Below are 16,980 nucleotides of genomic sequence, written 5' to 3'. Positions count from 1 at the left end.
AAAGCTTTAATTTCTTGTGAAGTTGTCTGATTCTTATTATGAAGTTATGTTGCATGAAAATTTTATAAGTTGTCTCATATAAAATTTATATGTTTATGTAACTAAGACCGTATGTTTACTTATTATTATGCATATATCGTTATGCATATGTTTAGTTTTTCTTGGGATTATTATATTTACCTATAATTTGTAGATCAATGTTTATTTATTTATTTTAAATATATAGTACCATGTATTTGGTATCCAAATCATACCTCACATATTTGACACTAACTCAATTTAAAAGTAGATTAGGATTTCTACAAAAATATTTTATAAGTAATACCTTGAAATAGAGTTCACTTTTTTAGTTAATTTCTAAAATAAAATAAAAATAAACAAAAAACTGAATTTTGGATTCTGAAATCTTCTAATACAAACCTCATATAATTTGTAACTATTGTACTAAAGCAATTTTAATGTAAGTGAATTTGGATTTAAATAAAATATGTTGATAATTGGCTGAACTAAAATTTAACATAATATTTACATAAACCTGTAGAAATGTTTTTCCGAAAAAGCACTTATGTAATCTGAATCCTAATCTAGTATAATTGCAAAATGAACAAGATTGTCGCGACCCTTTTCAAATGTTGCTCTGATAAATAATATTAACTATCAACCGAATTATCACCTACATTGATCCCACCACACCAAACCACTAAATCACTAATGCATACAATTTTATACATATTTGACTTATATGGTTAATAATAGAAGAAACAAATAACAGATTTTTGTAATAAAAAAATCCATTTGTGATTTTTGGCTTAAATGGTTAACAACAAAAGACTGATTGTTTTTTCTTTGTTTTACAAAAAAAAAAAAACCAAGAAAAAAACTAAAAATCAGAATTACCTGATCATGTTGTCCTTCAATATTATCACAATCTTTGATATTATAATATTATCACAATCTTTGATATTATTAGACCAATCTCTCAACACAATAAAATTTTGTACGACCGCATCAAATATGTGGCGTACCAACCAGTTCATGCAAACCGAACCGAACCGAATTTGAAATTTAAAAGAAAAGAAATGCGGTGAGCGTGGATCGAACACGCGACCTTCAGATCTTCAGTCTGACGCTCTCCCAACTGAGCTATCCCCGCATTATTGTCTATTTAACTAAACCTATATACTTAAACGATTTTATCTATTTTCTACTTAAATTATCGGTTGACTTCGTCACCGCTTTGGGAAAGACGGAGACGGCTAAAAAAAAAGGAACACACACAGACGACGAAGAAATCTACAAACACGGTGGTCGTCGAATCGAAGAAGATGAAATCGTTCAAGGAAGAATACACTGTGGGTACGTTACGTGCCTCTCTCTCTCTAAAGATCAATCACCGTTTTGTGGTTTGATTGAAAAACGAATTAATCAATAATAACCTTATCTCTACTTTTTTGGTAGATGAGAGGCTCGCTGAGTCGCATGAGATTATCGCTAAGTATCCTACTCGGATTCCAGTAAGTCCCTTATTCACCTCATATTATCTCCCTTTTTCCAACGGTTTCGTCTGATCTACTTTTTGCAGGTGATTGCTGAGAAGTATTGCAAAACAGATCTGCCTGAAATCGAGAAAAAGAAGTAAGAAACCTTTCATCCCAAGTTGTATTTTTTTATGATCATCCTGATGCTGATGAATTGTTTTATAACCTATTTTGAATCTGGTCTTAGTATCTCTGTACTACTAGTAATGCTTACTTATGTTCAAAATTAATTTCAAAGTGATCACTTTTGTATGAAGTAATGTTCTTTAAGAAATAATGATCTCAAGTGTGTGTCTTTCAATGTTTAGGTTTCTGGTTCCAAGAGATATGTCAGTAGGCCAATTCATATACATATTGGGTGCTAGATTGCATTTGTCTCCTGGTAAAGCCTTGTTCGTGTTCGTGAACAACACTCTGCCTCAAACAGGTGAGTTTCTTTCTTCTTCTCCTACTGGGTTTTGTTTTTGCTTCTCTAGGCATAGTTGTTCTAATGTTTTTCTGTCTCTGCAGCTGCTCTTATGGACTCGGTCTATGAATCTTACAAAGACGAAGATGGGTTTGTTTACATGTGCTATAGCAGTGAGAAAACATTCGGTTGAACCAGACCATGTTAGTGTGTGTACAAATACTTCAACATAAGCTGTTTACTTCATCAAAAAGGACACAAACACTTGTAAGCTTATATGACTACTTTGTTATAATGATGTCCTTTGACTTTGTTCATCTGTGTAAATGTTTCTAGTACAATCTCAATTCCAGCTTGTGTTTCCCCCAAAACGTGCTCTTTGTCGTCATTGTTCATCAGGCTTTAGGGTACAAACATACGAATTTCTATTTTGGCACTGAAAGGTGAAAAACTAAGAGATGCTTTATGAAAAAAATATGAACAAAATTAGGAACAAGATAGAGAAAACTTTTTGAATCCAGCGTTGCTTTGCACCTTTCAAATGGGCAAAAGGCAGAGAATTGGTAAACATTATGAATATTTCATGCCATCTGTGATTCACAAAAAAGAGTATCAACTCTATTATGACTACGAAGAAGATCATTTTAATAGAGTTGATACTCTTTTAAGGGATACAAAGGATGTTTGGTGGTAGTCGCCAAAGGAAGCAATGCAGACATCTTGAAAACTCGAATTAATCTATCAACCTTACGTAAGGCTATTGATTTCATGTTATTGCACACAAAATTATCTAATCTGTTGTCGAGGAAGGCTCTATTATATGCAGCCATTTCCACTTTTATTTACGATCAACACTCTGTGTCAGCAGGAATATATCCACATTTGAACCACACCTCGTATTACATGTGAACACAAGTGCAATCAATTAAGCTTCTTCTCATCAGTTTGTGTAAAAGGTAAATCAAAACCCAAAGAACAGCCAAGCCCATAACTGTATATAGGTCTCTAGTTAGCTAACCGGTTGGTATGATATCACACTCGTGATGTGATGTGTGTATGAATGTGCATTGGGACCAAAAAGAAAGGCTAGAGAGAATCTTATTTTTGGCATGTACGTATGGTTGTGATAAGACAAGCGGCATGGTCACGATTATTCTAAAACGGGACCATTCGTTGTCGTTTCATCTACAAAACCACATGGAGAGAAGGATATTACAAAAGAAGGAAACAGAGAGACTACGATTCATTTGTCTTTTCCAAAGTAAGTTTCCTTTTAGCTATATATACGTAGACGCATATATCTAGTTGGTTTTTTTTAACAGTCAAAATCATACTCATGATTTATGAATATACTTTTGTGAGTTCGTGTGTTATAAAGTTGTTAAAATGTTTCCATATATACAAAACAGTTGCAGTTTGGCAATTCTTGTTTAGTTGTTTAGACCAAAACCAACCATAATGTTGAAGTTCACAGTCGAAGAAAAAAAAAACTTAATAATACTGTAAAAATCGTGTATTGTATTGTATTGGATCTAGCAATTAAATGATAGCACAAGAATACAAATACCAGTTAGCATCTCAGAGTAAGACAAGGACACGACTATGCATTAATTTCATTCCCTTTGTCATATATAAGGTGAATTATCTTCTATAATTGTTTTTAGTGTATGAGGCAACCCAAGATGATTTGTCTTCATCCTTCTCTTATCGCCATCTTCTTCCTCCACAGCCTCTCAATCCTCTTTAACATTAGGATCACGCGTTTCATCTCTCAATAAAACCCTAGCAATAGCATATGTATTAAGATCCATGTACATCTATCTATTACTATACATACAACTAGAACTAATCATATAAAATAAAATATATGCTACAGAAAGTTTGAATTTTAATTATTTGACATTAAGCTCTCTAAACATATGCATACATTTTTGTATATTCCATATGACTCTCGTAAGTTACTCGATCAACGAGTTCATATACATACATAACTTGCATATAGACCTGAAGTATATATTTTGCCATGAAAAAAATCAAAAGACCTATATAGAAAAAAAAAAAACTAAATCCGAAAATAGAATAAATTTCCTATGTAGTCAATTCTATGAACTACATAATTTTGCTGTAAAAAAAAAAAGCTAAAATCATTTTATTCTATCTAAAATCAAGAGAAAAAAAACTAACTATTATATAAATGATTGTCGGTCACAATATATTAGTCAGCTACAATGTGTATTCACAAATCTTCACGAAAGTGAAATCTTATTTAATATGTTTGTTACTATTAGAAAATGAAAAATTAATTTCCATTTATTTTTTCTAAAAATTGCAAAACTGTTTGACAAAAACAAGAAAACTTTTTGGAATTTTGTGGAATCATGATTATGTTCTCTCTGATGAGCTTTTCGAGCAAAAACCATAAGCAAACCTAAGATAACCATAACTTTTGCTTTCTATAGTTATCTTCTACTACAACTACACATCGTCCTCGAGCTCACAAAATGAAGAAAACACCTTCGCAGGAACTTGTCACCATCTACGGCAATCACCAAGAAACCTTCACCGGAGACAACATGGACTACTACTCTTACTTCGACGACTCATGTATCCAAGACATGAACTACTTCGTCAAAACCATTGCCGGAATCAAATCCAAAGGAATCAGACCAGACCTCATTGGTTCCATCATCGCTCACTACGCTTCCAAGTGGCTCCCTGACCTCTCCGGCAATGTCTCCGCCATCATCTCCACCTCTAGTGACACACAACAGCCAGAGAGCGTCACGGCGTCTGTAATGAAGAAACGTTTCTTCGTGGAAACCCTAATCGGAATCCTCCCGCCGGAGAAAGACTCTGTTCCTTGCAATTTCCTCCTCCGTCTCCTAAGGACAGCGAAAATGGTCGGAGCTAATCCGAATTACTTGACTGAGATTGAAACTAGAGTATCTTGGCAGCTCGACCAAGCTTCGCTTAAGGAGCTTATGATACCTTCCTTCAGCTACACGTCAGGCACGTTGCTTGACGTTGAGCTTGTGACGCGTCTTGTGAAAAGATTCGCAGGATTAGATAGTGAAGGTGTTAAAACGGGTGCTGCTCTCGTTAAAGTTGCCAAGCTTGTTGACTCTTACCTCGCTGAAGCAGCCGTTGACGGTGATTTGACTCTACCAGAGTTTAGTTCCTTAATCGAAGCTCTTCCTAGCCATGCTCGTACCACAGAGGATGGCTTGTACCGCGCCATTGATACATATCTCAAGGTAATAAAGCTTAAAGATTTAAACTTCAGATTCAACTCAATTGAAAAGTAAGACTCAGTTCAAGATTTTGAATCCAATTGCAGGCACATCCTCAGGTGTTGAAGCAAGAAAGGAAAGAACTTTGTAGACTTATTGATAGCAGAAAGCTATCACCGGAAGCAGCTCTCCACGCAGCTCAGAATGATCGTTTACCGGTGAGAGCAATCATTAGAGTCTTGTTCACTGAACAGACAAAGCTAAGTCGTCACATTGACTGGAATGGTAGCTCAATAAGTAGCACAACGAGGAGTCCAACAAACCCTTCTGGATCACATTACTTCGAGGGAGGTGCTGCAGCAAGGTGCTTGTCTAAACGTGAGATAAATGTTCAACAAGCAGAGATAAGAAGGCTGAGAGAGGATGTTGCGAGGCTGCAGAGCGAGTGCGGTGCAATGCATTTGCAGCTGGAGAGGCTTATGGAGAAGAAGAGTAGTAGTGGGAGTAAAGGGTTTTTCAGGTGGAAGAGGCTCGGGTTAGTACCGTCAATTAGAGGAAGTGTTGGTGTTGACAAGGGTGAGGAAGAATCAGGTGATAATGAAGGATTTGAGCCTCGGACTCCTGGGAATATGAAGACAAGGCTTGTCAAAGGAAGAACAACACCTTCAAGGTGGAGAAAATCTATGTCTTAAATCTTGCATTAATGAAAACAATACAACAAGTAGCTGTTATTACACATGGAGGAGCAACAATGGGGAAGTGTTTTTTATACACAACAATGAATAAACCAACTTGATCACAATACTAAACAAATGCACATATGTAGAGAAGTGGGAGTGTATAGATGGAAAGCTTTCATCCAGGCTCTTTAGAATTTGACAGCTCGTTTGATAGTTTGGAGAGATGACTTGATGAAGTTGTTCTTGACAAGATAATCGCTCTCATCATCATTCCTTGAAACCACTGGCTTCTTCCTGATGCAGTCAATTCCCTTTTTCATTCCGAAGAGGAGCGATGGAGATGATGGAATCCTTCTGAAAGCTCTAGCACTCTCTGATCTCTTCACCACTTTGTCTCTACCACTCTTCTCTGGTGTGTTCTTCAAATCAAAACTCATTCTGCTTCTACGAGAACTTTCAGTTCTTGTTTCCATCTTGCTTGTGTTGTTGTTTGTCGTCTCCTCAGCCTGCAACTTCAAGTCCACTTCTTCTTCATCAACCTTTTCAAGCATAGGGAACTTTTGGTCCAGTTTCTCTAACATTTCATCAATCTTCTTGTTGCTGCTTCCTTCGGTTTGAAGATCACCACAGGGATCGTTTTTGCTGTTGTTCTCCAGTAAAATATGAAGCCAATTCTCAACATTTCCTTTCCCTCGCTCTATCCTGCTTTCCTCATCTTCCTCAATCTCTGGTGCCTTGAAAACATGGAATGCTCTGAAGCTTCTGCTGCCTCTCTTCCTTTCTTCTACATCCAGCTTTTCTTCAACCGGTTCGTTATCTTCTAAAGCGACAAGTGACTTCTCAGATACCTCTGGATTCTTCTGTTCCTCTTCCACCTCCTCTATTTCCCCATGCTTCTGAGTTTCAGCCTCATAAGCTGCTGCTTTATGCTCTTCCTCAAAGTATACCCTTAACTCCTTGTGTGACGACATTTCTTCACTTGTTCCAGGAAGATACAGAGAGAGCCTCCTGTCTCTATCGTCCAGCAACAGGTCATCATCTTCATCTTTCAACAGAAGTCTAGATCTTTTCCTTGCTTTCTCCAATTCAGGCCTCGCTTGATTCTCCAGCTCCTCTCTTTCTTTATACTTTTTGTGAAGTTCTTTCTCTGAACCATCACAGATAGCCTTTTGCGCCTCTAGCCTTGCCATAAGCGCACTACTCGCTGCCTGGTTTAGTCTCACTTGTTCTTTATACACAACACTCCTACAAACAAACCAACAAGCCACATTAAACAACCATATAAAGCTATATTTGCCTTAAGTATATTTAAATGCAACTGTTGTATGAAAAAAATCTCTTACTGGTGCATAGCATCACGGATCATCTTCTCAAGTGTATTCCTGTATGAGCATTGAGCTTCTGCCAATCTCCTGCACTTTTCAGCTCTTCTTCTTCGCTTGACCAGCTCGTTCTCTAGCTCCTGAATGGTAAGCCGCTCTTCATTGTTCCTTTTTGTCAAATCATTTGCTTCATCATCTAACTTTTTGATCTCGGCTCTCATATTCTGCGATTCCTCTCGGTGTCTCAGTGAGTCCCTGGCAGCAGCAATGGCTTGATATGGATTTTTCTTTAAGTCTGGAGTCTCATTCTCTTTGGTTGCACCAAATCTCATCCTCCTTGCTGCAATATGTATAGTTGATTTAATACAACAGTAGATTTACCTATCTATAAATAAACAAAAAGCTGAGTAAGTAGTTACTAACCAGGTGTTGACGATTGTAATCAAGCGATCTCAAGACTAATGAAGGATCATATGGATCTCTTCTAGAAACAACAACTGCAGCTGAGGCAAGGCCAAACTTCTCCTTTGATTCAACAAAATGTTGTGGGAAATGGTGTGAATCAACCGTTTGTGAACCGTTTAGTTCCTCACATTCGCCTTCTTGAAACAAGAATGAGAATGCTCTCCTCCTAATTACATTTGCATCTGATTAAGATGTGTGTCCATAAAAAAAGATAGATTGTGTGGTAATTTGGTTGTTACTCTATTACCTGAAATCAGAACTAGAAGCAGCAAAAATGGACAAGAACTGATTAACAGAAATCCCCACTTGAAGATCCCACCATGGTACTAGGAACTCAAGTTTGTCCTTCTTGTTCTTGCGTGCCTGCCATTGCACTACCCTTAAGTTGCTTGGTACTGTTAAACCTCCTCCTACAAACACAATTTAGATTCAATCAGAAAACAAAGAAACTCAAAATCTAAGAACCATTTGATATAGTTGAAGGATGAGTTGTACTTGAGCAAGGGAACCAATGATCAAAACCCCAAGCAAGAGGAGAAGCTGAATCAGCGTGGAAGTAAAGAACATTCCCATATGGATCAATCCGAATAACAGCTGGATCAAACCCAGCATTGCTGCAAACAAAACCCAACATCATAAGCATCTGCAAAATTTACTACTACAAGTGTTGTTGTTAAAAAAGTTTGTGATGAGAAATAAGCCCAATACATACCCTAGATGATTAAGTTGTTTCCAAAGAAGACTCAGGAAGATCTTAGGTTTTGCTGTTGGTCTCGCTTTTGGATCAAGTACTGGAAACATCTCATCTACTTCTCTGCATCTCAAGCTCTTCATGACAAAACAAAAAAAAAAAACAGTAACTTTTTGTCATTACAGAGAAAATATAACAATTCCACAAGGTTTTGTAATTGAAGAATCAAACAATAGAATTAAGAAACCCGAGGTTCGAATTATTCTAAAAACCCTAACTTTATGGTTTCAATTTCCCCCAAATTTAGCAATATCGGTCAGGCTAATACATGATTTGGGTCAAAAATTACCTCGTTCTGCTGAAGAATGTAGGGCGTGAAAGTAAAAGGAGGACCATTTCTATAAGGGAAAACATCAAAATCGCGACAGATCTTAGCGTAAGCTCTCGGGTAGCCCTGAGCTTCCTCGATCACCAGATCTTCCTCCGTTATACCATATTCTTCCAACATCTTCACCGCCAGATCAACTATTTCTCTCTCTCTCTCTAGATTTTTGTTTGTTTGACTAAAAGAAAAAGCAAAAACCTTTTAGGAGTTCTGAGTTCTGTTTTAGTTCAGGCAAGAAGAAGAAGAAGATAAACAAAAACAAACTCAAACAACGGTCGGATTTTTCTGGAGTTTAACGATGACCAAAACGGTTCCTTTATTTATTTATTATTTTAATATTAAAAGGAGTGTCACGTAAGCATAGAAACGGCCGTGTGGGACTGTAACGGCTATATATGCCACGTCGGACCCACGCTCCACCTCTTCTTCTTTGTTTTTTTTTTAATTAATTTGGTTGGTTTGGTTTGGTTTGGTTGGGGTCTCTCTTTATGATGACGTTGCTGATCCCTTTCTTGCCAATTCTTGTGACTAAAAACTTTAATACTTTGTATGTTCTTACCTCGGATCTTTTTGAATTTTTAAAAATCTGAATCAAAAAGGACTCATGATTACAATTCTTTTCTTTTGGGCTTTAACCAACTAATTTAGCCGGTTAAGTTTATGTGATTACATTGTTTAATTTAGTGAATGGATTACATGTTGTAAGATAACTGATTCTAAAATCTCTATATCAATTTAGAATTTTCCCATCTAGTTTCACTTGGAACAACGAACCGTCTTGATTTTTTTTTTTTTTTAAAAAGAGGAATGTTATATTTTGGAAAGATAGATACCCAATTATATTTATATCTTCCTAACACGTAAGATGATTTACACTAGTTTACTTTATTTTACCTAATCCATCGACCTAATCCACTCTTAGTTGTATATATTTAGCTGAAGCCGTGGTTCATGCATGTGAAACAATTGGATTGTACCCCACTGTTTTATTTAACACTTCCGACTCTCTCTTTCTTTATAATAACAAAGCGAGTCTTCAAAATCTTCACTATAAACACAAACACAAGCTAATTGATTCTTGATCCTCAAAGAAAAATAATGACGATAAGTTCAAGAACCCAATTTCTTCCCCTTTCTCTCCCGTTCATCGACTTCTCGGTTCCAAACCTCAAACCGGAAACTCCCGAGTGGGACTCAGTGAGATCTCAAGTCCGAAAAGCCCTAGAAGAATACGGATGTTTCAATGCCTTGTTCGATGGAGCTTCAAAAGAGCTAAGGAAGGCACTGTTCGAGGCCTCGGAGGAAGTCTTTGATTTACCTTTGGAGACCAAACTGAGTGCAAAGTCAGAGAACGTAACTACGGATACGCCGGTCAGATTCCGACTATGCCTTTATTCCAAGGCATGGGCTTTGATGGTGTAGATAATCCTCATGTTGTCGATGACTTGACTCACAAGCTTTGGCCTCATGGCAACATCACCTTCAGGTTCATGTAAAAAAAAAAAAAACTAGTATCACAATTTAACATTTATTCATAAGATTTATCCATTTATATTATGGTATTAGTTTTTATACTAAAAATAGACAGAAGTATTGATTATGAAATAGTAAAATTTGGGATATATATTTCAGCAAGAATGTTCAGTCCTTTGCGGCTAAGCTATCACAATTAGATGTGATGGTGAGGACAATGATCATGGAGAGTTTTGGGCTCGAGAAATACGTGGAGGAGCATCTTAATTCATCGAACAACCGCTTTCATTTATTTAAATACAAAGGAATTCACAATGGTAATACAGAAGAGGAGCTAGGACTTGACCCTCATATCGATAGACATTTCCTCACCATACTTTGTCAGAACGATGTAGTAGATGGCTTGGAGATCAAAACAAAATACGGTGAAGAGTGGATCAAAGCTAAGCCATCTCAAGACGCTTCTTACCTCGTTATAGCCGGAGCCTCTCTTCATGTAAAAATCAAGCTTTTTCTTGAGTCTCAAGTTTTTCATCCTTTACAATCTTTAGTTATGTTATGTGATAACCAACTTATACACAAAAGACGCGTTTTGCAGGTGCTGTTGAACGGTGGGGTGTTTCCTCCGATTCACCGTGTGGTTATAACAGGAAATAAAGATCGGCACGTGGCTGGATTGTTCTTGCGTCCTAAAGAAGGACTTATCATAAATGCTCCTGAGGAGATAGTAGATGATGAACATCCTCGTCTTTATAAGCCTTTTGATTATGAGGATTACTTGAAATTCACCTACACGAATACCAAAGGGATAGATCTATTTAGGAAAAAAGATGGTCAGCTACACCAACTATGCCACAATACATGACCACACATGCCAACTTTAAAAATGTATACTCAACTACATGAAGTATATGTATTGTATGGTCACATATACCAAATATATGATGACATATGCTCAACATCACGACAATTTTATTCCGGTACACTGTTCATCGGAATCCGGTATTGACCAATATTGACCGGCGTTGACTGACACAAAAATTCAAAAAAAAAAGATTTAGAAATAAAAATAACAAAATTCTTTAGGAATCATCTAATAAGAAACCAAAATAAGAAATTTAATTGAATTATTTAGGAATCATCTATGATATTACATAATTAAAAATATATTTGTATCTAATATAAAGATATATTGTTATGTTTCACTCATTCAGTTTTATAATAGTTACTTTTTTTTTTCAATTTCAAAACTTAATTAAAATTGAAATAAAAATCATTCATAAGATATTAAAACTTAAACTCAAACCAAAAAATCTTGTTGTAGTGAATCAAATAAAAAACCTATTATTTTAATTAATTAATAAACATCAACTTCTTACATAATTTCTTTAAATACATATATAATATTATTTAATATTCTCAACCACAAAAAATATTTTCTACAATAAAAAATACTTAGAACCAAACCAATACATGTCAAAATCATTAGAATTATTCAAAAAAGTTATATATTCATGGTAAAATAAAATTTTTATTATCTGAAAATATTATTAATGATTTTTATTTCACTTTTATTAAGTTTTGCAATAAAAAAAAACTAACTATTATAAGGCTGGATGAATATAATTAACATATACAAAATATAATTTTATAATGAATATAAACATTTTGTTAATTTTTGAACACCTTAGATAATTCAATAAAAGAATTTTCTTATTTTTGTTTCTAAAATAAAAAATAAAAAATTTGAATGTTTTTGTTGGTCAATATTGGTCAACGCCGGTCAATATTGGTCAATACCGGATTCCGACGAACGGTATACCGGAATAAAATGATCGTGATGTTGAGCACATGTCATCATATAATTGGTATATGTGGCCATGCAATACATATACTTCATATAATTGAGTATATATTTTTAAAGTTCGCATGTGTGGTCATGTATTGTGGTATAGTTGATGTAGCTGACTATCTTTTTCCCATCTATTTAATCTCAAGACTTACTGTGCCTTTGAATCTTTGTAAATTGTAATGCTTTGCGGATAAATTAAACTATGTATCATTTGATCACTGTGCACTTGTTGATTTGCTCTCGAGTTGGCTTGTTGCTACGTTTTACTCTGCCTTGTTGACTCTTGAGCTTGTGACAAAACCTTTTGCAGAAACTCCAGAATTAACCTTTTTCAGTGATTAATCAGAAGGATTTTCACCATTCTTGTGATATAACATACGGTTCGTTTCGAATGTAGTAGGATAGTACATGCGCTACGCTGCGGGTTATTTTTTATTTAATTTTAAAGATAATTTTTATATATTGTTTGCAATAATAAAAAAAAAAATTCAAAGCATGTGTTGATTGATTATCATTTTTTATTTTTTATTTATCTGAAAAACATGATTTGTCAACATTAAAAGAATATAATATTTAAATAATAAAAAACTCTAGGATCGCAAAAGGTCAAAACCATACCATATAAATTTCATAATGAAATTTTCTGAAACATAATCCGCTTCAAACCCAAACCAAAAAATATTTCAATATCCACCTCTGTCGCATATTCGAAATCACATCATAGTTATGCTTATGTAGCATTAAAACTACAAGTAAATAAAAATGAAGAAAAACGTTTCACCTATCGGTTCCTAGTTTCAATCTCTTCATCAAAGAAACATCTTCATTATTCTTGCTCTATCGTGAAACATCTTTATATGTACTTTACTCTTGTGGTCTTTTAGTCTGCAGTTAAGTATTTGTAAAACTCTAACATTTTTTCTTCCAAAACAAAGATATGTACTTTACTCTAGTGGTCTTTTAGTATGCAGTTTAGTATTTGTAAAACTCTAACATCTCTTCTTCCAAAGGATGAGTCTTGCGTACAATCACAAGTTAACCTCTGACTCTTTATCTTCCATCATAGCTTTTTCAGTCTCAGCATTGTCTCCATTTGTCTAAACCTCTGACACTTCATCTTCCGTCACAGCTTTTTCATCATCTTTTTTTTTTTTTATCTCAGCATCTATCTCCATTTTCTTTGGTTCAAACATATCCTCATCTTTCGTAACTTCTTATGTTTCGTTATCTCAAGAATTCTCCTCCTCCTTTGCCACTTAAATGTTGAAACTCATTTCTCATTTCCCATGTCAGACACAATATTCAAGAACGCTCATACAAAGCTTCAGTTCCATCCAACCTCGTTTGTCAAACCAAACATTAAAATGTTACTTTTTACTCCATACAAATGTCTCAAAACATACTAGTGGAAAACCACAACTAACCATTAAAATCACAATCCCACCGTTAAATCTGTAGCCAGTAGTACCGTGAAGTTCCCCACCAAATCTCAGCTCGATCGGGTAAGTTTTGGATACCAAACACTGTTCCAAGGAGACAACCTCGAATCTGATTTCTAGGGTTTCTGGTTTGAGCATTTCCAGTAATTTCTTGCGTAGGAAGCAACCCACATAACTTCTTGAATATAACTCCGATCGGACTTCCGTCAGTTGCTACTAGCTCATGGCTTGATGGTGATCACTCAGGTGTTTTTTTATTTCTAGTCTGATGTCACATCTGGCGCCGACGATCCTCCAAAAGCACCTCTCCAAACTGCTTTATTTTTTTATTCCTCTTTCTCGTTCTTCTCTTCTCCAGCTTCGATCTACTCCGACTTTGCTCTTCCACCACCATCGTGGCCTGCCACAGTCACAGTAATGACTACCAGATCCACCACTTCCGCAACGTCTCCTTCTCCGTTGATTGTCATCAGGTTCGCCGCTTCCCACCTCCATCTCTCGACACCATCTTTTCTTCTTCCTTTTTCTCTATTTTTTTACAATCTCTCTTGCTCTCCCATACTCTCTCTCATGGCTACCTCTCTTCTCCTCTCTCCTTCTTACGGCGATGTTAGGGTTCAACGCCAACTCTCTCTCTCTCCCTCCTTGTTGAACGAAGTATACGTGTTTTTAACACACGATCACACAAACCCTTTTCATTACACCGGCGAAAAATAACGTTGAATCCCCAGTGCTAGTGATCCCATGGCTCTCTTTCTACTGATTGGATCAGAACCGATGATGAAAGCTAATTAGAAAAAAAGAAGAAATCATATCAAAGAGAACAAATATGTGTCCACGTAGACAAAAATCTTGTTCTGTATTAATGTTTTAATTTGATAGGTTAGTGAATGGTTACTATTAGAATATAATGATGAGCTGTATTAATTAAAATGTTTTCATTAGTTACCTGTTCTAATGGATGTGTCATCTACAAAATGCTTCACAATGCTGATGTGTCATGCTCTGGAGAGAAACATTCAAGTTTTATTGTATTGATTCATTACATGTATAAGTTTAAGGGTACTAAATATAGGAATCACTGAAAGAGAAAGACAATTATGTGACTTAATACATAGTAATTTTTTGTAATAATTAGTGAATTTTAAATGGGCTTGTTTTGTCATAATTGGTCTAATTAATGGGTCTAATTATATTGTGCTTAATCTAAGCTACATGTTATTTGAATTAGTGAAGAGTGTCGATTATGCATGGATGTTAACTTATCTACTATCTATGGTTGGCAAATAAAATACAATTTTAACGAATTAATACTTTCCTGTAAAGTCATGCTTCTTCCTTGAGTCTCAGGTTTCAGCTATATGATCAAATATGGTTTTGTAGGTACTATTGAATGATGGGTATTTACTCCGCTTCACCGTGTGGTCATAATCGGAAAGAAAGATCAACACGCGCGCGGCTGGATTAATAAACAGAGGTAGATTAACCTTGCCTGGCTCTAAAAGACTAAAACACTGATGAAAAGCCTTGCACCACAACGTACGGATCCAAGCGTATAAAGTATATATACAGTACGTAATCAGGAATGGACGTATTTAGTGTGGTAGATAGTGATAACGATGAATCGATGATGGCATCGTTAATTTGGGCCAAGAAAAAAGTAAGAGCGAGAGAGGGATGGGGTGAATCTTTGCTGTTTATGGTTTACACTGCACATGGGTAGGTCACAGTTGTAACAAATCATATGGGTTCGTTTCATAATCACATATCTTAACATTTGATAAATCCCGACTATTTTGTTGTACACAAAGACAATATGGAAAGACAAAAACTAGCTCGACATACCGAACATGTCGGTGTTTTCTATAATTGATATTAATGATATCAAAAGCAAGAGAGTGGATATATCTACAGTACTTAAAACATTCATTGAAAAAATAAGAAGAATAAGCTAAAACCATAAAAATAAGCTATCTTCACTTTAAATATGAAATTATATGATTGTGAAAGAAGAAAAGAAAAAGAAAAAAGAAAGAAAAGAGTTTTACGAATGTTTAAAAGGCAAAAAAAAGTGTAAATCCTAACTAATGTAGATCATAAAAAGGAATTAATTCAGAACCCAAAATTGAAAATTTATGAAAAATATTTTTTTTATTTTAAATATAATTATTAGAGAGGCTTATATTTAACTCTATGAATTTATTTACTCAACTAGAGTCGAAAAACAAAAACTAACAATGTATCATCCAGACTTTATTGATTTGCTTATACCCATTGTTTTACAAATTTATAAAGTATAAAGAATAAAAGATTCAAATATTAAGAATGAGGAAATAATGGATTCGTATTATATATGTTTCCTACACATATATATCGATCCCTTAACAAGAAAGTTGAAACAAATTAATGTCTTAACTCAACACTCAAGAAACAAGTAGTGTATACATATATATATATAGCTGTCTTTCTGAAGATAATTATGCAAATCATAACTTGAAATTTCGCAGAATAATATACTATAACATATATTTTATATAACATGAATAGGAAAAATGTTCTAAAGGATCTTGATGATTAATTAAGTTTAAGGTTAAATTAATTAACCAGCTCCTTGACTCTTGTTTCAAATCATCATCACTCGTCTACTCCTCTAGGCTGCAGCCCAAACCCGGTAGCATCCGATCTTTTCATTATCCTCAACCTCTTGCATGACTCTATGAACATCCTGCAAACCAAAATATCAAAACTCTCATTTAGTTTTGTTTGTGGTACAATATATTGCATTCAAGTCAAAGAATATGAACATACCCCCAAGGTACATCTCCGGCAAGCATCCAGTCTCCATCTTTGTCTTCATATATGGTAACGTATTCGCAGTTATCACCATCTTTCAAGGCCACACCTGCACATATATATGTAAATATTTAATTTTGTTGATCATATTGAGACATATAGAAAAGTCTAACTAACAGCAACACAAGTAGTGTAAAATCTCTGATTTTTAAGACTATTTTTTTCTTATAAAAAAAAAATATGAATTGATTGAAACGTACGTCTAACTTTTCTATAAACAGAACTTTTGATATATTTCCAAACAGTTTTGGAGTTAAACTACCAGTCAAACCGTGCATCCGAAACTTTTAGGACTAATCTGAAATCACCTAAATGAAATTCCCCTGTCAACCTATTCGTCCTTCTCATAAGACTCTTTAAAGTCTCTATAGCATCGCTAGGACAAGTACAATACTAAACTCATAACCAAAATTATATAACTTATTGATTTGTACTAGTATTGTCATTGTATCATAAATTAAGTTGTCGGTTGTCGACGAAACAAATAGAAGAGAACAGTACTTATAATTAACTAAGAGATACTAGTTGTTTCATTTCCACATGTGAATTTCTTCTTAATTTAATTTGTTCTAACATTACGTCTAAAACACTCAAGTTCATAATCGGACGTCTCATATATGTATAGTTAGTTTTTTCTTTTTTTTTT

The 16,980-nt window shown here is 34.9% G+C and overlaps 4 protein-coding genes, 1 non-coding gene and 1 pseudogene across 5 annotated transcripts in view; 3 read left to right on the top strand and 3 right to left on the bottom strand.

Moving 5' to 3' along the window:
- TRNAF-GAA lies at positions 1,081-1,153 on the bottom strand. The gene has a single exon. It is a non-coding gene; the product is annotated as a tRNA-Phe (tRNA).
- On the top strand, positions 1,228-2,310 carry LOC104745864 (autophagy-related protein 8i-like). Its single transcript, XM_010467226.2, has 5 exons — positions 1,228-1,356; positions 1,459-1,514; positions 1,583-1,635; positions 1,847-1,965; positions 2,049-2,310. The coding sequence occupies exons 1-5, from the start codon at positions 1,326-1,328 to the stop codon at positions 2,135-2,137; spliced, it is 348 nt and encodes a 115-aa protein (XP_010465528.1). The 5' UTR covers positions 1,228-1,325; the 3' UTR covers positions 2,138-2,310.
- On the top strand, positions 4,294-5,976 carry LOC104745862 (root phototropism protein 3-like). The gene is made up of 2 exons (XM_010467224.2): positions 4,294-5,198; positions 5,282-5,976. Exons 1-2 carry the CDS (start codon positions 4,446-4,448, stop codon positions 5,864-5,866), a joined length of 1,338 nt encoding a protein of 445 aa, XP_010465526.1. The 5' UTR covers positions 4,294-4,445; the 3' UTR covers positions 5,867-5,976.
- LOC104745863 lies at positions 5,859-9,077 on the bottom strand. Its single transcript, XM_010467225.2, has 7 exons — positions 8,682-9,077; positions 8,354-8,469; positions 8,137-8,255; positions 7,889-8,051; positions 7,602-7,807; positions 7,198-7,519; positions 5,859-7,099 (listed from the first exon to the last, which is right to left on the bottom strand). Exons 1-7 carry the CDS (start codon positions 8,838-8,840, stop codon positions 6,043-6,045), a joined length of 2,142 nt encoding a protein of 713 aa, XP_010465527.1. The 5' UTR covers positions 8,841-9,077; the 3' UTR covers positions 5,859-6,042.
- On the top strand, positions 9,700-11,154 carry LOC104745861 (annotated as a pseudogene).
- The window catches only part of LOC104745860 (auxin-responsive protein IAA19), a 5,092-nt gene continuing 3,919 nt past the window's right edge, over positions 15,808-16,980 (bottom strand). The window contains exons 2-3 of the mRNA XM_010467223.2: positions 16,290-16,383; positions 15,808-16,206 (exon numbers count right to left, since the gene is read on the bottom strand). Of these exons, the coding sequence (XP_010465525.1) occupies positions 16,116-16,206; positions 16,290-16,383 (185 nt within the window). The 3' untranslated portion in view covers positions 15,808-16,115. The remainder of the gene's footprint in view (positions 16,207-16,289; positions 16,384-16,980) is intronic.

Source organism: Camelina sativa, chromosome 15 (genome assembly GCF_000633955.1).
Source record: "Camelina sativa cultivar DH55 chromosome 15, Cs, whole genome shotgun sequence".
In the NCBI taxonomy this organism is placed as follows: domain Eukaryota; kingdom Viridiplantae; phylum Streptophyta; class Magnoliopsida; order Brassicales; family Brassicaceae; genus Camelina; species Camelina sativa.
Note: the sequence above shows the minus strand (reverse complement) of the source record. Positions and strands in the feature narration are given on the sequence as shown.